Here is a 17,222-nt window from a genome sequence, read left to right as displayed (position 1 = left end):
CGGTGCCGCCCGGTGCCGCCCGGTGCCGCCCGGTGCCGCCCGGTGCCGCCCGGTGCCGCCCGGTGCCGCCCGGTGCCGCTCGGTGCCGCCCGGTGCCGGTGTGCGCCGTCCTGCCGTCCTGCCGTCCTGCCCCGCTCGCTCCTCTCGGTTGCAAACGAGCCGTGCAGTGAAGGCACTGTGCCGCGCTGAAGGCCTTCCTCCGCCGCGTCAGTTCTTATTGCTGAGCGCGGTGCCGTGCGGTGCGGGATGGCGGCGGGAGGGAACCGGGTAGGACGAGCGGTGCGCCCAGCTCGTGAGGTTCAATAAATCCACGTGCAAGGTCTGCACCTGGGTCACAGCAACACTATCACTATCAGTATGAGCTGGGGATGTAAGGACAGAGCACAGCCCTGCCCAAAAGGAGGCACTGATGGATGGCAGCTGGACACGACAGCTCACAGCCAACCGTACCCTGGCTGCATCCAAAGCGGGGGATCTGCCCCTCTGCTGTGTGCTGAGAGCTCACCTGCAGCACTGCGCCCAGATGAGGAGTCCTCAGGACAGGAGAGACGTGGAGCTGCTGGAGAGCATCCAGAGAAGGGCCACAAAAATGCTCCCAGGGATGGAACACCTCCCTGCGAGGCCAGGCTGAGAGCTGGGCTGTGCAGCCGGAGAAGGGAAGGCTGTGGGGAGACCTACGGGTCTGTGAGTGTCTGAAAGGGCTGTAAGAAAGGGGACAGACTTTAGCAGGGTGATAGGACGGGGGAATGGTTTCAAAGAGGGGAGATCTGCATTGGGTATAAATTGGAATACAGTAAGGGCAGTGAGTTACTGGAGTGGGTTACCCAGAGAGGTGGTGGTGCCCATCCCTGCAGACACCCAAGGTGAGGCTGGAGGGGCTCTGAGCGCTGATGGAGCTGTGGGTGTCCCTGCTCACTGCAGGGGAGTTGGGCCACGTGGCCTTTAAAGGTCTCATCCAACTCAGACGATTCTATGGATATCCCCTTGCCCCAGCTGCGTCCTCTCCTGTCTTGCTGTGCATCCCCATTCTCCGTGCCCTTGGGCAGAGAGAGGGGCGCAGTGCACCTTGATGCCATGTTGGCACATCGCAGCAGCGCACGCAGAGCGCAGCACTGTGAGGGCTGTTGTGAAGACAGCAAACTGCATCTCAGAGGGGGGGGAGCAGCAATGGCAGCTGCTGTGAGCCACTGGGTGATCTGCAGCCTGATCCTCTACTTGAAGGAAGGAGATAAGTGACAGAGCTGAGGAGCTTTTCCTTGGAGGAGGAGCAAAACTATTGAAATGAGGCAAGGATGGATGGAAGAACGGCGAGCAAACTTCTGAAATTTACAGTGAAAAGTTCTTGATCGAAAATGAAATCGCACCCAGTGTGTGCAGCCAACTCACAGGGATGATTTCACAGAGGATGTGGTGGTGGGTTTGAAACTCTGCTTGGTCATAATCACAGCACCGTCAGTCTTACCCCGTGGAAAGAATTGCTTTCTGTGATCTTTATATAGCAACTTTTTATGTTAGAAATAGGTAAGCAAGCAGCTCGGTTTCTGGGTCTGGCAGTTGTGCTTTGATTGTAGATTTGGAACGTCACAGAAAACAAGAACTTTGGAGTATTTGTTTTCCTGTGGAGTTTTTCAGTTTGTTTTTTTTTTTTTCCTTTCTGGGGTGGCTGGTGAGCATTTGCCATGCGATGCTTCTCTCAGTCTTATTTCTCCCCTTCAGAACACTGGAAGTCAGTTTGAAGTTTCTTTCTCTTTTTCAGAGACGGGTGTACAGAACAACAACACACGTGCCGTGGGAATTGGGACAGATCATGGATTCAGAAACGTTTGAAAAATCTCGTCTGTATCAGTTGGACAAGAGCACTTTCAGCTTCTGGTCAGGGCTGTACTCAGAGCTGGAGGGCACTGTAAGTACCAGAGCTGCTCCAGCATCAGGTGGTGATTTTCATGGTGAAGGAATTGTGAAATACTTTGGAGTGATCCTGTGCTGTGGGCACTGTGGCACCTCGCATCGGACTGAAATTTGAATGGTTCAGGCTCCGTGTTTCTTGTTTGTGGCTATATTGCCTTGTGAAAAGAAGAGATGATTCAGGTAGCAAGTGATTTCTCTGTGCAGTGCTGAATAATCCTGCACAGCTACAACCCATATAGTTATGCGTTGGGGCACAGCTGAGCCATTATGCTTTCCAAGTAATTAAGGAGTATTGGAGTGATTTTCAATTATTACAAATACAACCTCTGTGTTTGAAAGGCTACAGCTGTTTGACTTGTAGGTTCAAATTAAGCAGGAGATGGAAAGACAAACCTGTGAGAACAGGAGGAATACCAAAAGGTCCTTCTTAAGAGAGTTACAATGGGCAACGAGTGCTTTTGTATATGGAAAAGATAGAGCTGAGATCAGGGGAAGAGAAGGGGGAAAACCTAATTACAAAACTCTTCTGATTCATCCTCTGAAGTCACTTCTTGTGCTGAAATCATAGCAGCACAAGGTGACAGCCTGCTTCACGTGGGCTCTGTGGTTTGTGTTTTTGTTTTCCAGATGATTCTCATCTGCGGAGGAATTCCTTTTCTCTGGAATCTGTCTGGTCAGATTTCAGGCCGTGCTGGGTTTGGTCCAGAATATGAGGTAAGCAGTCTTGAAATGCTACAGAAAGCATTAAACATGGAGTGACCCACATCTCAGCGCTGCTTCAGCTAGCTGAGGTGGCAGATGGGGCTTAAGGGCTTTTATATTTTAAGTATTGTAGATGTTTTGATCAGGGCTTTGTTTGGACCTTCAAGCAGTCCAGAAAAAGCTTCTGCTCACTTTGAACAAAGCTGTTCTGTGGTGTCAGGATGGCAGCACAGGGGGGTGTAGGCTTAGGGGTTCTTTGTTCCCCCTCTCAGGACCACTTTCTGATAGATGAAAGCTTTCTCCTGTCACAGCGTGGGATATCAAATACAGGAGAGTGTGTCAGACATCCCTGCTGCCACACCACAGCAGTGGCTATTGCTGCCAGCTCTTCCATGGTGGGTCCTACAAGCAGCACTGAGGGGGGAGGTTGAACCTGTGGGGTTACTTTCAGTGGCTGAGTCTCAGAGTGTGATGGCCAAGGCATCCAGTTTTGCATGAAATGTCCTTTCTCACCCATTTTCTTGAGGAGTTGGAGTCTCTCCTCCAAATGAGAAAGGAGGAGTTCTGTTCCAGACTGTTCCCATTCTAGAGAAGATTTGACGTGTCAAGAAAACCCCCGCATCTGATGGCACCTTTGAGGTGTCATACTTTTTCCTGCTTCAATCACTTAAGCCCAAGGTACTCTATTGAGATGACCCCCACAAATAAATAATGTGCCTTCTTTTTTATTTTTGTCTTAGAGCAGGAAAAATAAATATACCTGTGCAAAGGAAATGTCCATCATTCCTTCTGCTCCCATAGCTGGGTTATCATCAGGTGCCCTCAGTTTAGGGTAAGGAAAGCTTAGTGTCCTCTGCTTCACTCTTAGGTTGTGTCAGTTCTGATGTATCTCCTCTGTCTGCTGCCTGAGTGAGCAAATAGAAACACATCTCTTGAAAACCTCCCTCTACCATCATAAAAACCACTTGAAAGCCATATGATCACAGGGAGGTGATCGTGCCAGTTTTGTCTAAGGTGTTTTTCTTCAAATTACATGGTGAGATTTCCCCAGAATAAATAGTTTATAGTCATTATGGATTCATTACTCCTCTACTCCGAAAGTTCTGCAGAAGGCACATAAATAACTTCTGAGATTTAAAGCTATCGCTTTTTGGACAGTCGACCTCTGTTCTACTCAGAAGTCAGTGGTAAAAAGTTTCCTTTCTAAGCAGACCTGAGTAGTGGCCTCTCTTATCTCCAGCTGCTCCATGAGACGTCTGAGATATGTGATGAAATCCTGGTTTGTATTCTGAAGAAGTTCTGAGCAGTGCCTACACACTGCAGCAACAGTGTGAATGTGGGGGAACATCCATCTCTGTATGTGCTAGAAGCTAAGGTCAGAAAGGGCTGTTCTCACAATTAGCTGGGTCTACTGCTGAACACAATCTCAAAGTTTTCAGGCATCAAAGCATCAACCACCAGATCCTTTATGAAAACAGTTTGCTTTGGTGTAAGGGAGGCTGCTCCAGCAGTCAGTAATCTAACACTCAGAAATGCTGTTTCTGTGAATGCATCTAGCTTTAGCTTCTAACCAGATTCAGTTACACTACTGACATGGAATCCTTTTTGACAGCAGGAATGTTAATCAGTATAGGTCAGTGAAGATCAGCTCTTTTGTTTTGCTTTCAGATCGTTCAGTCGTTGGTGTTCCTGCTGCTCGCGACGCTGTTCAGTGCCCTGACTGGTCTCCCGTGGAGTTTATACAACACTTTTGTCATAGAAGAGAAACACGGCTTCAATCAGCAGGTATTGTATAGTGAGCAACCTGTGTACTGACCTAACATCTTCCATAGCTTTGGTAGGTTGAGTGGGCTGAGGTATTTTCTGAGGTGAAGATCTGCCCTGTGTTGTGCCCCCAGGCTGCGGGGGCCAGCCTGCTCCTCCAGCCTCTCCTGGACTGCAGGGAACTGCTGCTCTGTGCCTGGAGCAGCTCCTGCCCTCCTTCTCTGTGCTGCCTGTAGCATCTACCTGATTCATTCTCTCAGTTTCTCCCTCCTGTCTCCCATCTGCTGTTGCTCTCCCAGAGCACCCTGGCATTATTTGGCAGCTCAGCTCTGGCAGCAGCTGGGCCCTGTTGGAGCAGCTGGGGCTGCCTCTGGGCTGACACGGGGCCGTGCTGTGCTCTGCTTGCACCAAGCACAAGTCCTCCCAGAACTTTGCCTCATAAACCCAGTGCGGTGGTGCTCCCAGCGTTGTCTTTGTCCACCTCTATTCTGTAGTGGTGCACTGTTTTCTTTCTGGGGAAGCTCAACTTTGAAAACTGTCACTACAGTTTTTCCTTGACAGCTGCATGTGTATCTTCTGAAACTGCGCCAGTGGCAGCTGCTACTCCAGTGGGTGGGAAGCAAGATTGTTCTGGATGAGACTTAAGCTTGTGACCAGCTCAGAACTCTTTTGTGCTCCGTTGAGCTTTTGCTGGACATGAAAACCTGTCCTTCTGAAAACGTTGCTCTAGCAAAGCTGGAAAACGTGCATCTTTTAAAAATGTTTTTCTTCTCTTTTTCATACTAATAAGGAAGCACTCATTCTCAGAGTGTGGATGTAGGTGGTCGTTTGTATCTGAGTGAATCGGAATTAGAGAACTAGAGGTTCCCTTCTCTTCTGCAGACTTAATAGGGAGCTCCTGTTGAGGGAAGGGTGAATGTCCCTGTTTCCAGAGCATGAGGAGTTTTTCTTCTGGCAAATGCCAAACCAGAATATCTATGCAGTGTACTTGGTTTGTTCTCTCTCTGTCCCTTCAGTCCTCAGGGATTGTAAAGGCTGACCAAGTCTCAGTTCTTGCAGTATGTTTACGCCCTGGCCTTGCCTTAGACATGCCTTTGATATTGAAAATCCTTAAATATCCATCAGAAAGCCTCTTTGATTACCTCTCATGTCAGTCCTTTGCGCTTGCATCAGATCTGTGCTTGGATTGTCTCTTACCTTATTGGGAACCATCCTGGTTCCAGTTCTGCAAGCTGGTTGTTTCAGGAACACAAAAGTCCTAAGACTGTCAAAACTAGGAGCTGTGATGTAGTAAAGGTAGAGCAAACTGGGGACCAGCTGATGGATGGACAGCTTCACTTAAATATCTGCATATAAATATCTATCACTTAAATACCAGTAGCCTTGCAGAGTGCATAGTAGGCTCACAGCACTGATCAGACCCTTTGTCTGTAGGGAAGCAGAGGGCCAAAACCTGACCTTAGCAGCTCTTTAAAACTGCCTTGAGACAGCTCACAGAAGCTCTGTAGTTTCTCTGAATGCTTTAGTGAGGGTGAGGAGGATTGAGCTGCCTTTCCTTAAGTCTTTTTTTCTCCATAATGGTCCTCATGCCAGAACTGAATGCCAAGTCTGGCTCAAATCCAGTCTGTTATAGCAGCTGTCTTACAAACACTGATTCTCTGCCGTTCATTTCAGACCAGTAGGCTGGCTCCTTGAGTGAATGAGCCAGATTCACACCTGACACTTTGCAACTGATCTTCAGGCTGACTCTTCCATGAGAATGATGTGGTGGAAATGAGGGTTTCTCTTGAGTTTACACCTGCCTTAGAAAGGTCAGAAGAGATGGAGCAAAGTCAGAAAGCACCATAAAAATGGATAGCCCTGTTCCTCCTAGATCACAGTGCTGGCATTAAAGAGAGAGTTGAAATCTATCCAAGCTATTGCCCCAAGTTGATTCACCAGGTTTTTGTTTTTTTTTTTCTTTCCAGACGAGTTCCATATCTTTAACACAGTATGGGGCTTTTAATGCCTTGTTGGAAAGGATCTGTACATAATAAACCCTTCACTTCTGTGCCTTGCAGATAGCAGTAAGTACTGAAAGAACATCTTCTGACAGAGCTAGCTGGGAGTGTAACTGCACTGCAGAATCACTAGTGAAGTTTGATTCAAGTAGAGGTCTTTGAAGCATCCTTTAAGCATCTATGAAACATCCATCCTGATAAAGTTATTCTAATTTTGATAGGGGTAAAAGGCCCAGCTGCTACCTACAAGTCTTCAGGAGGACTTCTGTCCCTTTTCCAGGTCAGACAATCAGCTTGGTGACTGAGTTGAGATGAATTGAGGCAACTGCTCAAAGACAAAATATCCTACAGAACTTTGTTTCTTTCCACTTCCCATTTCTCTGAAACTCCACCATATCTGGAATACTGATTGGTAAATGAATTAAGAGACAGATAAACTCAACGTTTTCCTTTTCTTCTGTGGTGAAGGATGTATATGCCAGAAAATTCAGCTTTGGGTCAGTTCCTGCTAACAAACTGTGCAGCCACATGGCCTCAAGTCCAGGTGGATATGTGGAGCCACAGCTGCTACGAGCAGAGCTGAAGAAGTTCTTCCACCCTTTATAACTGACTGCTCTCCTTACCACACATTGTTATTGCCACTTGGTTGTCTCATGACTTGTCTTGTTTTGCTTCTGCTTGTCCAGTGTAAGGATCAGTTCACTGACTGCTGAGACCCATTGGTGTTTACACTGTAAATGTCACTGCTGTCCTTCCTTTGCAGACACTGGGATTTTTTTTTAAGGATGCCATCAAGAAGTTTATCGTGACACAGTGCATTCTGTTGCCAGTGACATCCCTTCTGCTTTATATTATTAAAATAGGGGGAGACTACTTCTTCATCTACGCCTGGCTCTTCACATTAGTTGTGTCCTTGGTGAGTACGAGGGCATGTTTGGGTTCTTCCAAATACATGGCTTGGTGTGCTGACCTGTACATAATGCATAATTGAAAGGAACATAGGAAAGAATCTGCATCTCCTGGGAGTTTTGGTGCCTGCAGTGTTTAATAAATATTTTGTCATGTTCTCACTGCACCTGTTCAGGAGTAATAGCTCATATTAATTGCCCATGCTAATTTGATATTTTAGATTTGATTTATTTTGCATTGGTTCAGCAAAAAATAAACATTCAAAAAACTTTAGAACAGGTACTGGAATTAAAATGCTCCATAACGATAGGATGGTTGGACTGGATGCTCTTAGAGGTCTTTTCCAATCTTGGTGGTGCTATGATTCTGTTTTTTCTTTTTTTGTACCTATAGAAAGGGAGCCAAGCCAATGACCACTGGTTTAACAAGACAAGACAAAATGTGCCTTGGTCAGTAATATTCCCACAGGGCTTCTTTTCCACGTAACGAAACACCAATTTGCAGTTGTTTTGCTTTCCACTGAGACAATTAACAGGTTTCCATTTCTTGCCCTGCTGGTATATCTGCTTTTATAGACTGAATTGGTAATTGAAGGATCCTTTTGTATCCATTAAAATGATTTCATGTTTGATGTGGAGCTCCATGGTGACACAGTGTAGTAGCAGCAGTGCCCTGCTGAAGCGGTGAGTCTAGCTCACAAATACTGCTAAAAGATCTTTCAGGATTTTTTCTTCGTGTTTCCCTTTTCTCCCACCTCCCCCTTCTCTCTCCCCTCTTCCTGAGGGTTAAGCCCATGCCCACACTCTTTGTCCCTTTCCTCTAACTAGAACTTAAACTTTCTCCCAGTCCTGTCCTTTTCTTAAAAGAAAAAAAGAGGGAAAAAAAAAAGAAAGAAAGAAAGAAAGCTTTGTAGGTCCAGAGAGCAAGGGAAAGAAGTTCAGCTTTTCTTTCTGCCAGAGTGTTGCTCTAGCCCTGGCCTTCTTGCTCAGTCTGCATCTGGTACCAATGGGAAGAGATATGGTACGTCACAGCAAGGTTTTGTGATAAAGACCATCAGTTCCTTAGCCTGTAATTAATACTAAACACAATTTTGGCTTTTTTCAGGTGCTCGTTACCATCTATGCAGACTACATTGCTCCTTTGTTTGATAAATTCATTCCACTTCCTGAGGGAGAGCTCAAGCAGCAAATTGAAGTCATGGCAAAGAGCATTGACTTCCCATTGACGAAGGTGTATGTTGTTGAAGGTGAGAGTTTGAAATCTGTGGATTTTCAGTTTTCTTTCCTGGCATCCTAAAGTATTGAGCCCCTGCTGATCTGGACTCTGCTCTATGGATGTCTTCTTTCCAGCATTTCACTGCACTGTGTCTTGGCTCTCTCAAGTTCATAACCAATAATTGGTGATGTGCGACAAAGTCTGTTAATTTCAGGGTTCGTTCAGTAACACCTAGGTTACAAAGGTTCCTTCCCTGCAAATGCTTTCATAGAGGTTGACATGTGTTGCCAAAAGACATTGCTGCCTTGTAGCTGCTCATGGGATTTCCTTGATGCAGAGGGACTGGATGCTGAGGCCTCGTGCTCTGAGCAGCCTCTTCCTCTGCCCATCTGTCATGGTTGAGTGCTGAAGTTGCCATGTGTGTATCTTGGGCAATGAGACAATGGATATCCTATGCCCTGAGGAGTTGATGCAGCTGATGAACACACAGTGGGAGCATGCCTTCAGCCTGAAGTACCTTATCTTTTGCTGGAATAAAATGAGCCAAATTCCACCTCTTCTCCCATGGAGCCCTTATTCAGTCTGGATTTGCAATGGCTCCTGTCTGTAGGCAAAAAAAATAGACGAATTGAACAGTTCCTTTGACCTAGACAACTTACTGGGATCAACTGAAGCAGTCTGTTCTATGGAAAGAGATGATTTTACTGGCCTAAATTCTATCAGTGATAGAAAGAGCCTGTAGGTCCACCATTCAGGTGATTTAGATGAAAATAACTAAAAAATTGCCTATTTCAAACAATTATAAGGGACTGCATCTCTTCATCTTCTTTCTTTATCTGCTCCTACGGCTTCAGAATTGTGAATAGTCCTTTCTGTCACTTCCAGACAATTCCGAATGAATCCATGACAGGACTTTGCTGGGGGAGCAGCACAAGTTCTTTGCAGAATTCTTTTTCCACTCTGAACCTGAAATTACAATAGACATTGTTTTCTCTTTTTTGGATAGCTGATCTTCACTTGGCTGGTTTTTTTGTTTGTTTGTTTTTTTAACAATGAAAAATGTTATTTCTCTATTGCAGTCAGTAAAAGAGATAAATTCTACTTAAAATGCACTTCAGCCCATGAAATGATTTGCTTGAGTGTGTCTGTGTTGTATCAGGACTTTGGCAATTCCTTTGAAAGCATCCATTCTGTCTAAGATTTTATGTATAAGCTTTGATGAGCAGGATTATCTGAACTGTGGTCTCTAACGTTAGCTCTTCCCTGTCAGGTTCTAAGCGTTCTTCTCACAGCAATGCTTACTTCTATGGATTCTTCAAGAATAAGCGGATAGTGCTGTTTGACACGCTCCTGGAAGATTATTCTGCACTGAACAAAGAACCAGTAGAAGGAGAAGAGGGTGAGAATGAAGAAACAAAGTCTAAAACAAAAGTGAGTTATGCTTTCCTGCCCTCCCAATGTCTTTCATTCTGTTATTTGTGTTTACTTACTGGTGAGATTATCCCTTGTGTTCTAAGGGTCCTAAGTGGGATGCTGAAATCCCAAATTCCATCATCAAAGTATCCCTGAATGGTTATGAAGTGGAATTTCTGGGGTTGGCAGTGTGTGGGTGCCAATAATGCCAATAATCACAGACCTCAGAAGTCCACAGGGGCTTTAGCAAACATTGTTTTCCTGCTCATAACAAATGCAACTGATGGAATGAGGGACCTGTTTGGGTTTTTAGCTTTTGTCTCTCCTCTTGGGACTGCTGGAGGTAAGCTTCCCTTTGAAGGGAGCGCTTTTGCTTATCAGTGCATCATAGGAGTGCCTCTTACTGCAGGCAAGAGCTCTGGTGCTTTGGAGAGAGTTTGGGAGATTTTCCAGCATTGTTCCAGGTCTGCTGAGAAATGTTTGCACAGATAGAGATGAGACATTGCTGCTTCATGGTAGAAAGGCTGTTGAACTCACAACTTCGTATTTTCCAAATATCATCTTGAAAAAGCCTCACTAAGAACTTGTATGTGTTGGTAGAATGGAAGAGCATAGCAGTGCTGGTCTTGGGAAACTTAAGTGACTTAAGAGAACAATAAGTGAAAAATATGTTCAGCTGTGCTCAGTTTGACTTTGTTCCCTCAGAATAAAAAGCAAGGATGTAAGAATGAAGAAGTTCTGGCTGTCCTTGGTCATGAATTGGGTCACTGGAAGCTAGGTCACACTGTCAAAAACATTATTATCAGCCAGGTAAGTCATGACAAACTGGTGGTGGTGATTGTTTCAAGTTCTTGTTTCCAGTTGTTTTTCTTTTTTTTTTCCCCTTTTGTTTTCATTTTTGTATCTTTACTGAGTGTGTGATACCCTCCAATCCCTTCCTTGCCCCACCTGGTTGGTGGGTAGCATGAACCAGAGAATTGCTCTTGCTCCTTGCAGAAGAACAGAGGAACATGATTGCCAGTTACGAAATCTGACTCAGAGGGTATTTCTATTTTATTTATTGTTTACTTGTTTTGTCCTGCCTTGTGCATTGCTTATTGGTAAATAACATTATTTGCAATTCTTGTTGTGTGCCCAAATCGGGATTTAGTAGCAAAGCAATCTCTGGAGGTTGGGCAACTTCACGTTGGAATGAAAGGAGCCCGATGGTCCATTTATTCATGCATGTGCCTCTGGTTGTAGCTCAGTGTAAGGGAATTCCTTCCCCAAGTATCTTACTTCCTAATTTCAGATGTTTTGGTTTCCAGTTCACAGCTATGTACTCTATGTTAATTATTATCAAGCCTATTATGGCATAATCTAACTTTTTCCAATTATCACGCACCCATCTTTTCAAATTCCCAACTTTTTCCTTTTCTTTTCTCCTGTTGATGAGTGCAGGAATGTTATTCTCTTGGTTTTTTTTTCTCTAGAGCTATTAATGATTTTTTTTTTTCAGGTTACATCACTGCTTAAGACAATCTCTCTGATTCCATGCTATGTTTTTCTTATTCATGACACTAAACCCTCCAGTGACATTCTTTCTACTTTGATTAATGCAATTATATTCCAACTTTTGATGTTGGTGTTGATCCCTACTAATGATAAAGTAATGACTGTGATGTTTTTGCCACTATTTAGATATAATCTTGCAGTAATAGATAAACTTTGAAGGAAGCTTTACCTTCACTTCCTGAAATTTTCACCAATTTTTCTGCAGTGTTTTATTTCTTATGTTGATTTTTATTGCCACTATCTCTCTCCTGTCCTGTGTGTTTGAACAGTGAGTGTTATTTGCCACATTCCACATTACTCTAAAAACAGCTGTTTGCAGGAATGGAAAAGGCACTAAGCAGTTCCCTGCACACCATGGTAAAGCAGGGAGCTGCTTCTGGACAACCTACCAAGCAGTGGGCACATATTGGATTAGATGGAAACAAACGTTGTTGCTAGGAGCAGGTGTATGATGGAACAAACAGCAGATACTGCTTTGAGTGATGTGCACGCACATGGTTCATCTTTAAACATGTGGGAACCCACGGTTAAATCCAAGGAAATAGATTGTCTTCAGTGTTTCCTCCTCTTGTTGTGTTGCCTTTTTGTCTTCCTTCGCTACCTGAGGCATCTTTTTAGATCACTGACAGAAAATAACACGAAGTCACAAAGTGGATGAGGTTGGAAGGGACTCCAGAGGCCATTGGACCCAACGCCCTGCTCTAGCAGGGACACGTGGAGCACGTTGCCCTGGACCAAAACAATGATTTTTTTAATTGCATGCACCCTCAGAAAGCTGGTGAAAGCCAACTGCTTGCTCCTCTGCACATATGAGTTCTGAAGTAATCTGTTTGGATTTCTATTTATCTTTCCTGTGGAGCTTAAATGCAAACCAATTATATTTTAAGGCATATATTAGACTTGGATGAAAAGCTCATCTTAATCAAGAATGCTGTCACATTTCTCTAGATGAATTCCTTCCTCTGCTTCTTCTTGTTTGCTGTTCTGATTGGTCGAAAAGAACTCTTTGCTGCATTTGGCTTCTACGAGACTCAGCCGACCCTGATAGGCTTGATGATTATTTTCCAGTTCATTTTTTCACCTTACAATGAGGTATGGCTTTGAACTTGTTTTTCAGATGCAGGTGCTGAAGTATTGTCCTGTTTAAATAACAATTTTACGTTGACTGTATTATTACTGTGGAGAAAAGTTGGAAGTTTCAGGTAGCTCTGTTGTTCCTGTTTCATAAAGATCATTACGGCTCCATGTAAGACTCCCAGTTGGGGGTATGGCCTGGACAAATCTTAGTGAGCTCAATCTACAGCCACAGTGATGTGTGGGATGGGGGAAGGAAGGTACAGCAGTGTCTGTTCACTGACAGTATAAAGAAAGTGCAGATGGTTGAATTTTTAGGTAATTATAACGTATTTCTCTCCACAGATTCTCTCCTTTTGCTTGACTGTATTAAGCCGACGATTTGAGTTTCAAGCAGATGCATTTGCCAAGGAACTTGGAAAGGCTAAAGACCTATATTCTGCTTTGATCAAACTAAACAAAGATAACTTAGGATTCCCTGTTTCTGACTGGATCTTTTCAATGTGGCATTATTCCCATCCACCCCTTTTAGAAAGACTGCAAGCCTTGAAAGAAGCAAAGCAAGAGTGACAGCAGCCTGTGGGGCTGACAGCGCTTCCATCCAGAGGCAAAGTTAGGAGCATCTCTTAAAAACGGGTGTGACGTTAACAGCACGGCAAATCCAAGAATCCTGAAACAGTATTAAATTATGACTTTTTATTTTAAACAAAAGCAAAGTGGTGGAACTTAATTTAGAATAAAGTCCTGGGTGAAGGCCACGCCTCCTATGCTCTGGCTTTTATCTCCATATAGATTTGTAAGGGGAGAAAAATATAATATTTTGAGGCACCTGTTTCTTAAATTTTACATTGGTTTTGATTCTTTTCCCCTTCTTGGTGTTCTGTGAACTTTCTCTGTCTCCACCTTCACTCACAATGAAGAGGTTTTGAATGCTATGATTTCTCACATCATAACCATACTAGCCGGTCACTGTGTTTAAAAAGAGTTTAATGCAGGTATGAGCCTTTCTGCTGGAGTTAAATCCATGTCTGTCATAAGGGAAAATGCTGTTTCTCTGAAATGTGGCAATACGGTTGAGTCAGAGTCAAAGAAATAAATCATGGCCTCCTTGAAAATGAGGATTAGTCTGTATTCAGTATTGGTATAGGGGGGATTGGGCTGTCCTCCATTCTGGGGGTGCAGAAGAATGTGATGGAGAAGTGAAGACAGGACCCATGCATTAAAGAAAGCTGTAAGTTCTTTGGTCTTCCTCCTCTTGCTTGTAAGCATAATGGTTAACAGCATTTCCACACCTCGGTTCCTTCATTTCTGTCAATCTTTGCCTAATTTAATTGTGTATATGGAAGAGGTCTGATGCTCAGGCTGCGCGTTCATGTCGAACTTTAATTCTGAGGTCTGCAGAGGGTTTTTTCATTCATATGGACTTGACTGAAACAGTGTGGGAACTCAGAAAATATTGCTCGTGATCACTGTAATACAAGTAATCCAAGATACGGTTTGTTTGTATAGGCTGGGGAAGGGTAAAGGGGTATTTGGAGAAATGGCTTCTGCATCTGTCATCACAGGTGAGATGTGGAATTGAATTTACTTTTGAATAAAGATAGAAATTAAATGTGGGTTTGTATGTGCCATCAGAGTGGACTGAATGCAAATACTTTATATAAAAATCTGATTTCCTGTACTAAGTTGAAATGCTATTCTCAGTTTTGTGCAGAGACAACAAATCAAAGCAAGATCTGATCCTTTTGAGTGCCTGAACATTCTCCAACACTTTGCTATTAGCTTACATTTGCTTTTTTGGTCACAGGGAGAATTGGGAGAATTCTGACATGGTGGGCATGATGATGCCTTAGGAGCAGTAGGAATAGATGATGCATGATTTGTATTTATAAACTAAAGAATGTGAAGCAAAACTACAGATAGGGATTTAGGACACAGTTTTAGAGGAGCAGCCTATAATATTTTTGGAAATAAAAGGGTTAACTTGAATCATAGGATGGTGTGGGTGAAGGGACCTTAACGATCATCCAGTTCCAGCTCCTTCTCATGGGCTGGGTGCCCCTCACCAGGTTGGGCTGCCCTGTACCCCATTCTTGGCCTTGGGCAACTCCAGGGATGGGGCACCCACAGTTCTGGGCAGCAGTGCCAGCACCTTGCAGCCCCTCATGTAAAGAATTTGCTCCTCACATCTAACCTAATTCTCTTTTAGTTGAGAATCATTTCTCCTTGTCCTATTACCATCAGACCATGTAAAATGTCACTCTCCTCCTCTTTATAAGCCTCCTTCAACTACTGCAGGGCTGTAAAGAGGTCTCCCAGGGCCTTTTCCAAGCTGAATACCCTCAGCTCCCTCAGTCCTCCTCCGCAGGGCTGCTCTCCATCAGTTCTCTCACTCCATACACACACCTGGGATTGTGCAGACCCAGGTGCAGCACCTTCCACTTGGCCTTGCTGAACTTCATCAAGTTCACATGGATCCACTTGTCCACGGATCCATGTCCCTCGGGATGGCATTTCTTCTTTCTACTGCACCACTTGGCTTGGTGCCATCAGCAAAGTGCTGAGGGTGCACTCCATCCATCATTGATGCCACTGGTAAAGATGCTGAAGGTTACCGGTGCTGAGATGGAGCCCTGGGGGCCATCTGTCTCTCTCCAGCTCAGAGATGAGGATGTTGTGCACCGCCTTGCACAACTCCTGCCAGGTGACATTGGTTGCCTTCCCGTTGTCCAGCGCTGCTCCCAGTTGCGCCACGCTCGCTCTGCCCTCGCCTCTCTCACATCCCGCCCCTCGCGCCCCAACATGTCCTCCAACGCGCGCCATTCCCGCCTCGCCCCGAGGCGCTCTCGCGAGGAGACCGAGGCGCATGCGCGAGCTGCGTCCGGCGTGCGAGCTGCGTCCGGCACGCGCGCCCCGGAAGTGACGTCAGGAGGCGGCGCCGTGCGCGCTCGCGGTCCCTTTGTGCGGAGCGGCAGCGGCGATGCTGGCCGGGGGAAAGAAGGCCGCGGAGGCGGCGGGCGGAGAGGGCGGGCCCGAGGCTCCGGTACCTCCGTCGGCTGCTGTAGGAGCGCTGGGTTCCTCCGCTGAGAGCGGCGGGGCCGGGGAGCGCACTCCTCGTAAGAAGGAGCCGCCTCGGGCCTCGCCCCCGGGAGGTGCGTCCGAGCCACCCGCCGCCCCCACGTCCGGCGGCGAAACCACCGGCATCGCAGAGACCCCCGAGGGCCGCCGGACAAGCCGCCGCAAGCGGGCCAAGGTAAGGGCGGGCCGGGGGGCGGAGCCTCGCTCAGTGGTGGCCTCCTCCCCCGAGCCAATGAGCGAGGCGGGGGTTGTGCTGCGGCCGTCGGGCTGCCGGGGCATCTGGGGGAGGCGGCCTCGGGCTTCGTTTCGTGTGCGGTGCTACGTGTGTCCTGATTTGCGGCGTGAACGTGGGGGGTTGATCGGTGCTATAGGGGTGTTGGTGGCACTCGGCTAAACGTGAGCCAGCAGGATGCCTGGGAACCACACGGCATCCTGGCTGTGTCAGCAGCAGTGCAGCCAGCTGGAGGTGGCCGTCCCTCTGTGCTAGTGCTGGTGGGGCTGCATCGCAGTGCTGTGCTCAGCCTTGAGCCTTTCAGTACAAGAAAGACGTGGAGGGAGTAGTGTGTGTGCAGAGAAGGAAAGTGAGCTGTGAGGGGTCTGTTTGAAGCATAGCGCTGGGGAGCGGCTGAGGGAATGGGATGGTTCTGGAGAAGAGGAGCTCGTGGGGGACCACATTGCTCTCTATAAGTGCCTGAAAGGAGGTTGTGGCAAGTGGAGATCAGCTGCTTTTGGTAACAGTGATAGGATGAGAGGTGATGGCATCAAGTTGCACCATGAGGTGGTCAGGTTGGGTATTAGGAACAATTGCTTCTTTGAAACAGCGGTGATGTGCTGGCACAGCTGCCCATGGAGGTGGTGGGGTCACCGTCCCTGCAGGTGCTCCAGAACCATTGTGGCACTGAGGGATGCAGTCAGTGGGCATGGTGGGGGTGGGGTTGGGCTGGATGATCTTACAGGGCTTTTCCAACCTTAATGACAGTGATATTAAGCTGTGAGGTGTAAGAGTCTCCAGCAGCTGCCAATAACTGCAACCTGCACTCTTTATAAATCACTTGCACTTGGAAACCTCATTGTGGAAGATTGTGGAGCTCACAGGGGTGTGTAATGCTGAGGGGATTTGAGATGGAAGCTGACAGGATCTCTGGGGACCCTGAGCTGTGTGGTGTACTGTGTGGCTGTGCCCTGAAAGCAGCACCAACCCTTTGTATATAAGAACTGTCAAATAGGGTCACTCTGATGCAGCTCAGAGGGTTTTACTTGCTTTGTTAACAGGTAGGAATTGCTGCACCGTTTGGGGTATGTTTTGGTGATGCTTCTCTGTGTGAGCAGTATCCATTCCCTAAAGATATAATGTGGGGTTCCCAGATCTCCTTCTCACTATTACCAGGTGGACCTGCCTTGAGTCACTGTGTTTGTGCTGTGAAATCAGTGGAGGTTATCCAGGTTGATTAATAAATACACCTGGTCTGGGAGAAGCATGTTTTTTGTTGGGTTTGACTGCACTCTGAATGCTGTGGGAGCTGAAGGAGGAGGAGAGGCCAGAGGGCTTTGGGGCAGAACTGCTTTCTTTTGGTTTCAAACACCTGTGATGCTGTGGGATTGCTG

At 46.2% G+C, this 17,222-nt stretch overlaps 2 protein-coding genes across 2 annotated transcripts in view; both read left to right on the top strand.

The window, feature by feature from the left end:
* Positions 1 to 14,155, top strand: part of ZMPSTE24 (zinc metallopeptidase STE24) — a 14,813-nt gene extending 658 nt beyond the window's left edge. The window contains exons 2-10 of the mRNA XM_042834644.1: positions 1,757 to 1,903; positions 2,536 to 2,622; positions 4,279 to 4,395; positions 7,138 to 7,290; positions 8,388 to 8,529; positions 9,769 to 9,929; positions 10,617 to 10,721; positions 12,414 to 12,557; positions 12,885 to 14,155. Coding sequence (XP_042690578.1) covers positions 1,757 to 1,903; positions 2,536 to 2,622; positions 4,279 to 4,395; positions 7,138 to 7,290; positions 8,388 to 8,529; positions 9,769 to 9,929; positions 10,617 to 10,721; positions 12,414 to 12,557; positions 12,885 to 13,109 — 1,281 coding nt within the window. The 3' untranslated portion in view covers positions 13,110 to 14,155. The remainder of the gene's footprint in view (positions 1 to 1,756; positions 1,904 to 2,535; positions 2,623 to 4,278; positions 4,396 to 7,137; positions 7,291 to 8,387; positions 8,530 to 9,768; positions 9,930 to 10,616; positions 10,722 to 12,413; positions 12,558 to 12,884) is intronic.
* Positions 14,156 to 15,519: 1,364 nt separating this feature from the next.
* The window catches only part of KDM1A (lysine demethylase 1A), a 28,966-nt gene continuing 27,263 nt past the window's right edge, over positions 15,520 to 17,222 (top strand). The window contains exon 1 of the mRNA XM_042834669.1: positions 15,520 to 15,792. Coding sequence (XP_042690603.1) covers positions 15,520 to 15,792 — 273 coding nt within the window. The remainder of the gene's footprint in view (positions 15,793 to 17,222) is intronic.

This window comes from Centrocercus urophasianus, unplaced genomic scaffold, assembly GCF_019232065.1.
Source record: "Centrocercus urophasianus isolate 14NV4802_14NV808 unplaced genomic scaffold, USGS_Curo_1.0 seq_48, whole genome shotgun sequence".
Taxonomy (NCBI): domain Eukaryota; kingdom Metazoa; phylum Chordata; class Aves; order Galliformes; family Phasianidae; genus Centrocercus; species Centrocercus urophasianus.
Note: the sequence above shows the minus strand (reverse complement) of the source record. Positions and strands in the feature narration are given on the sequence as shown.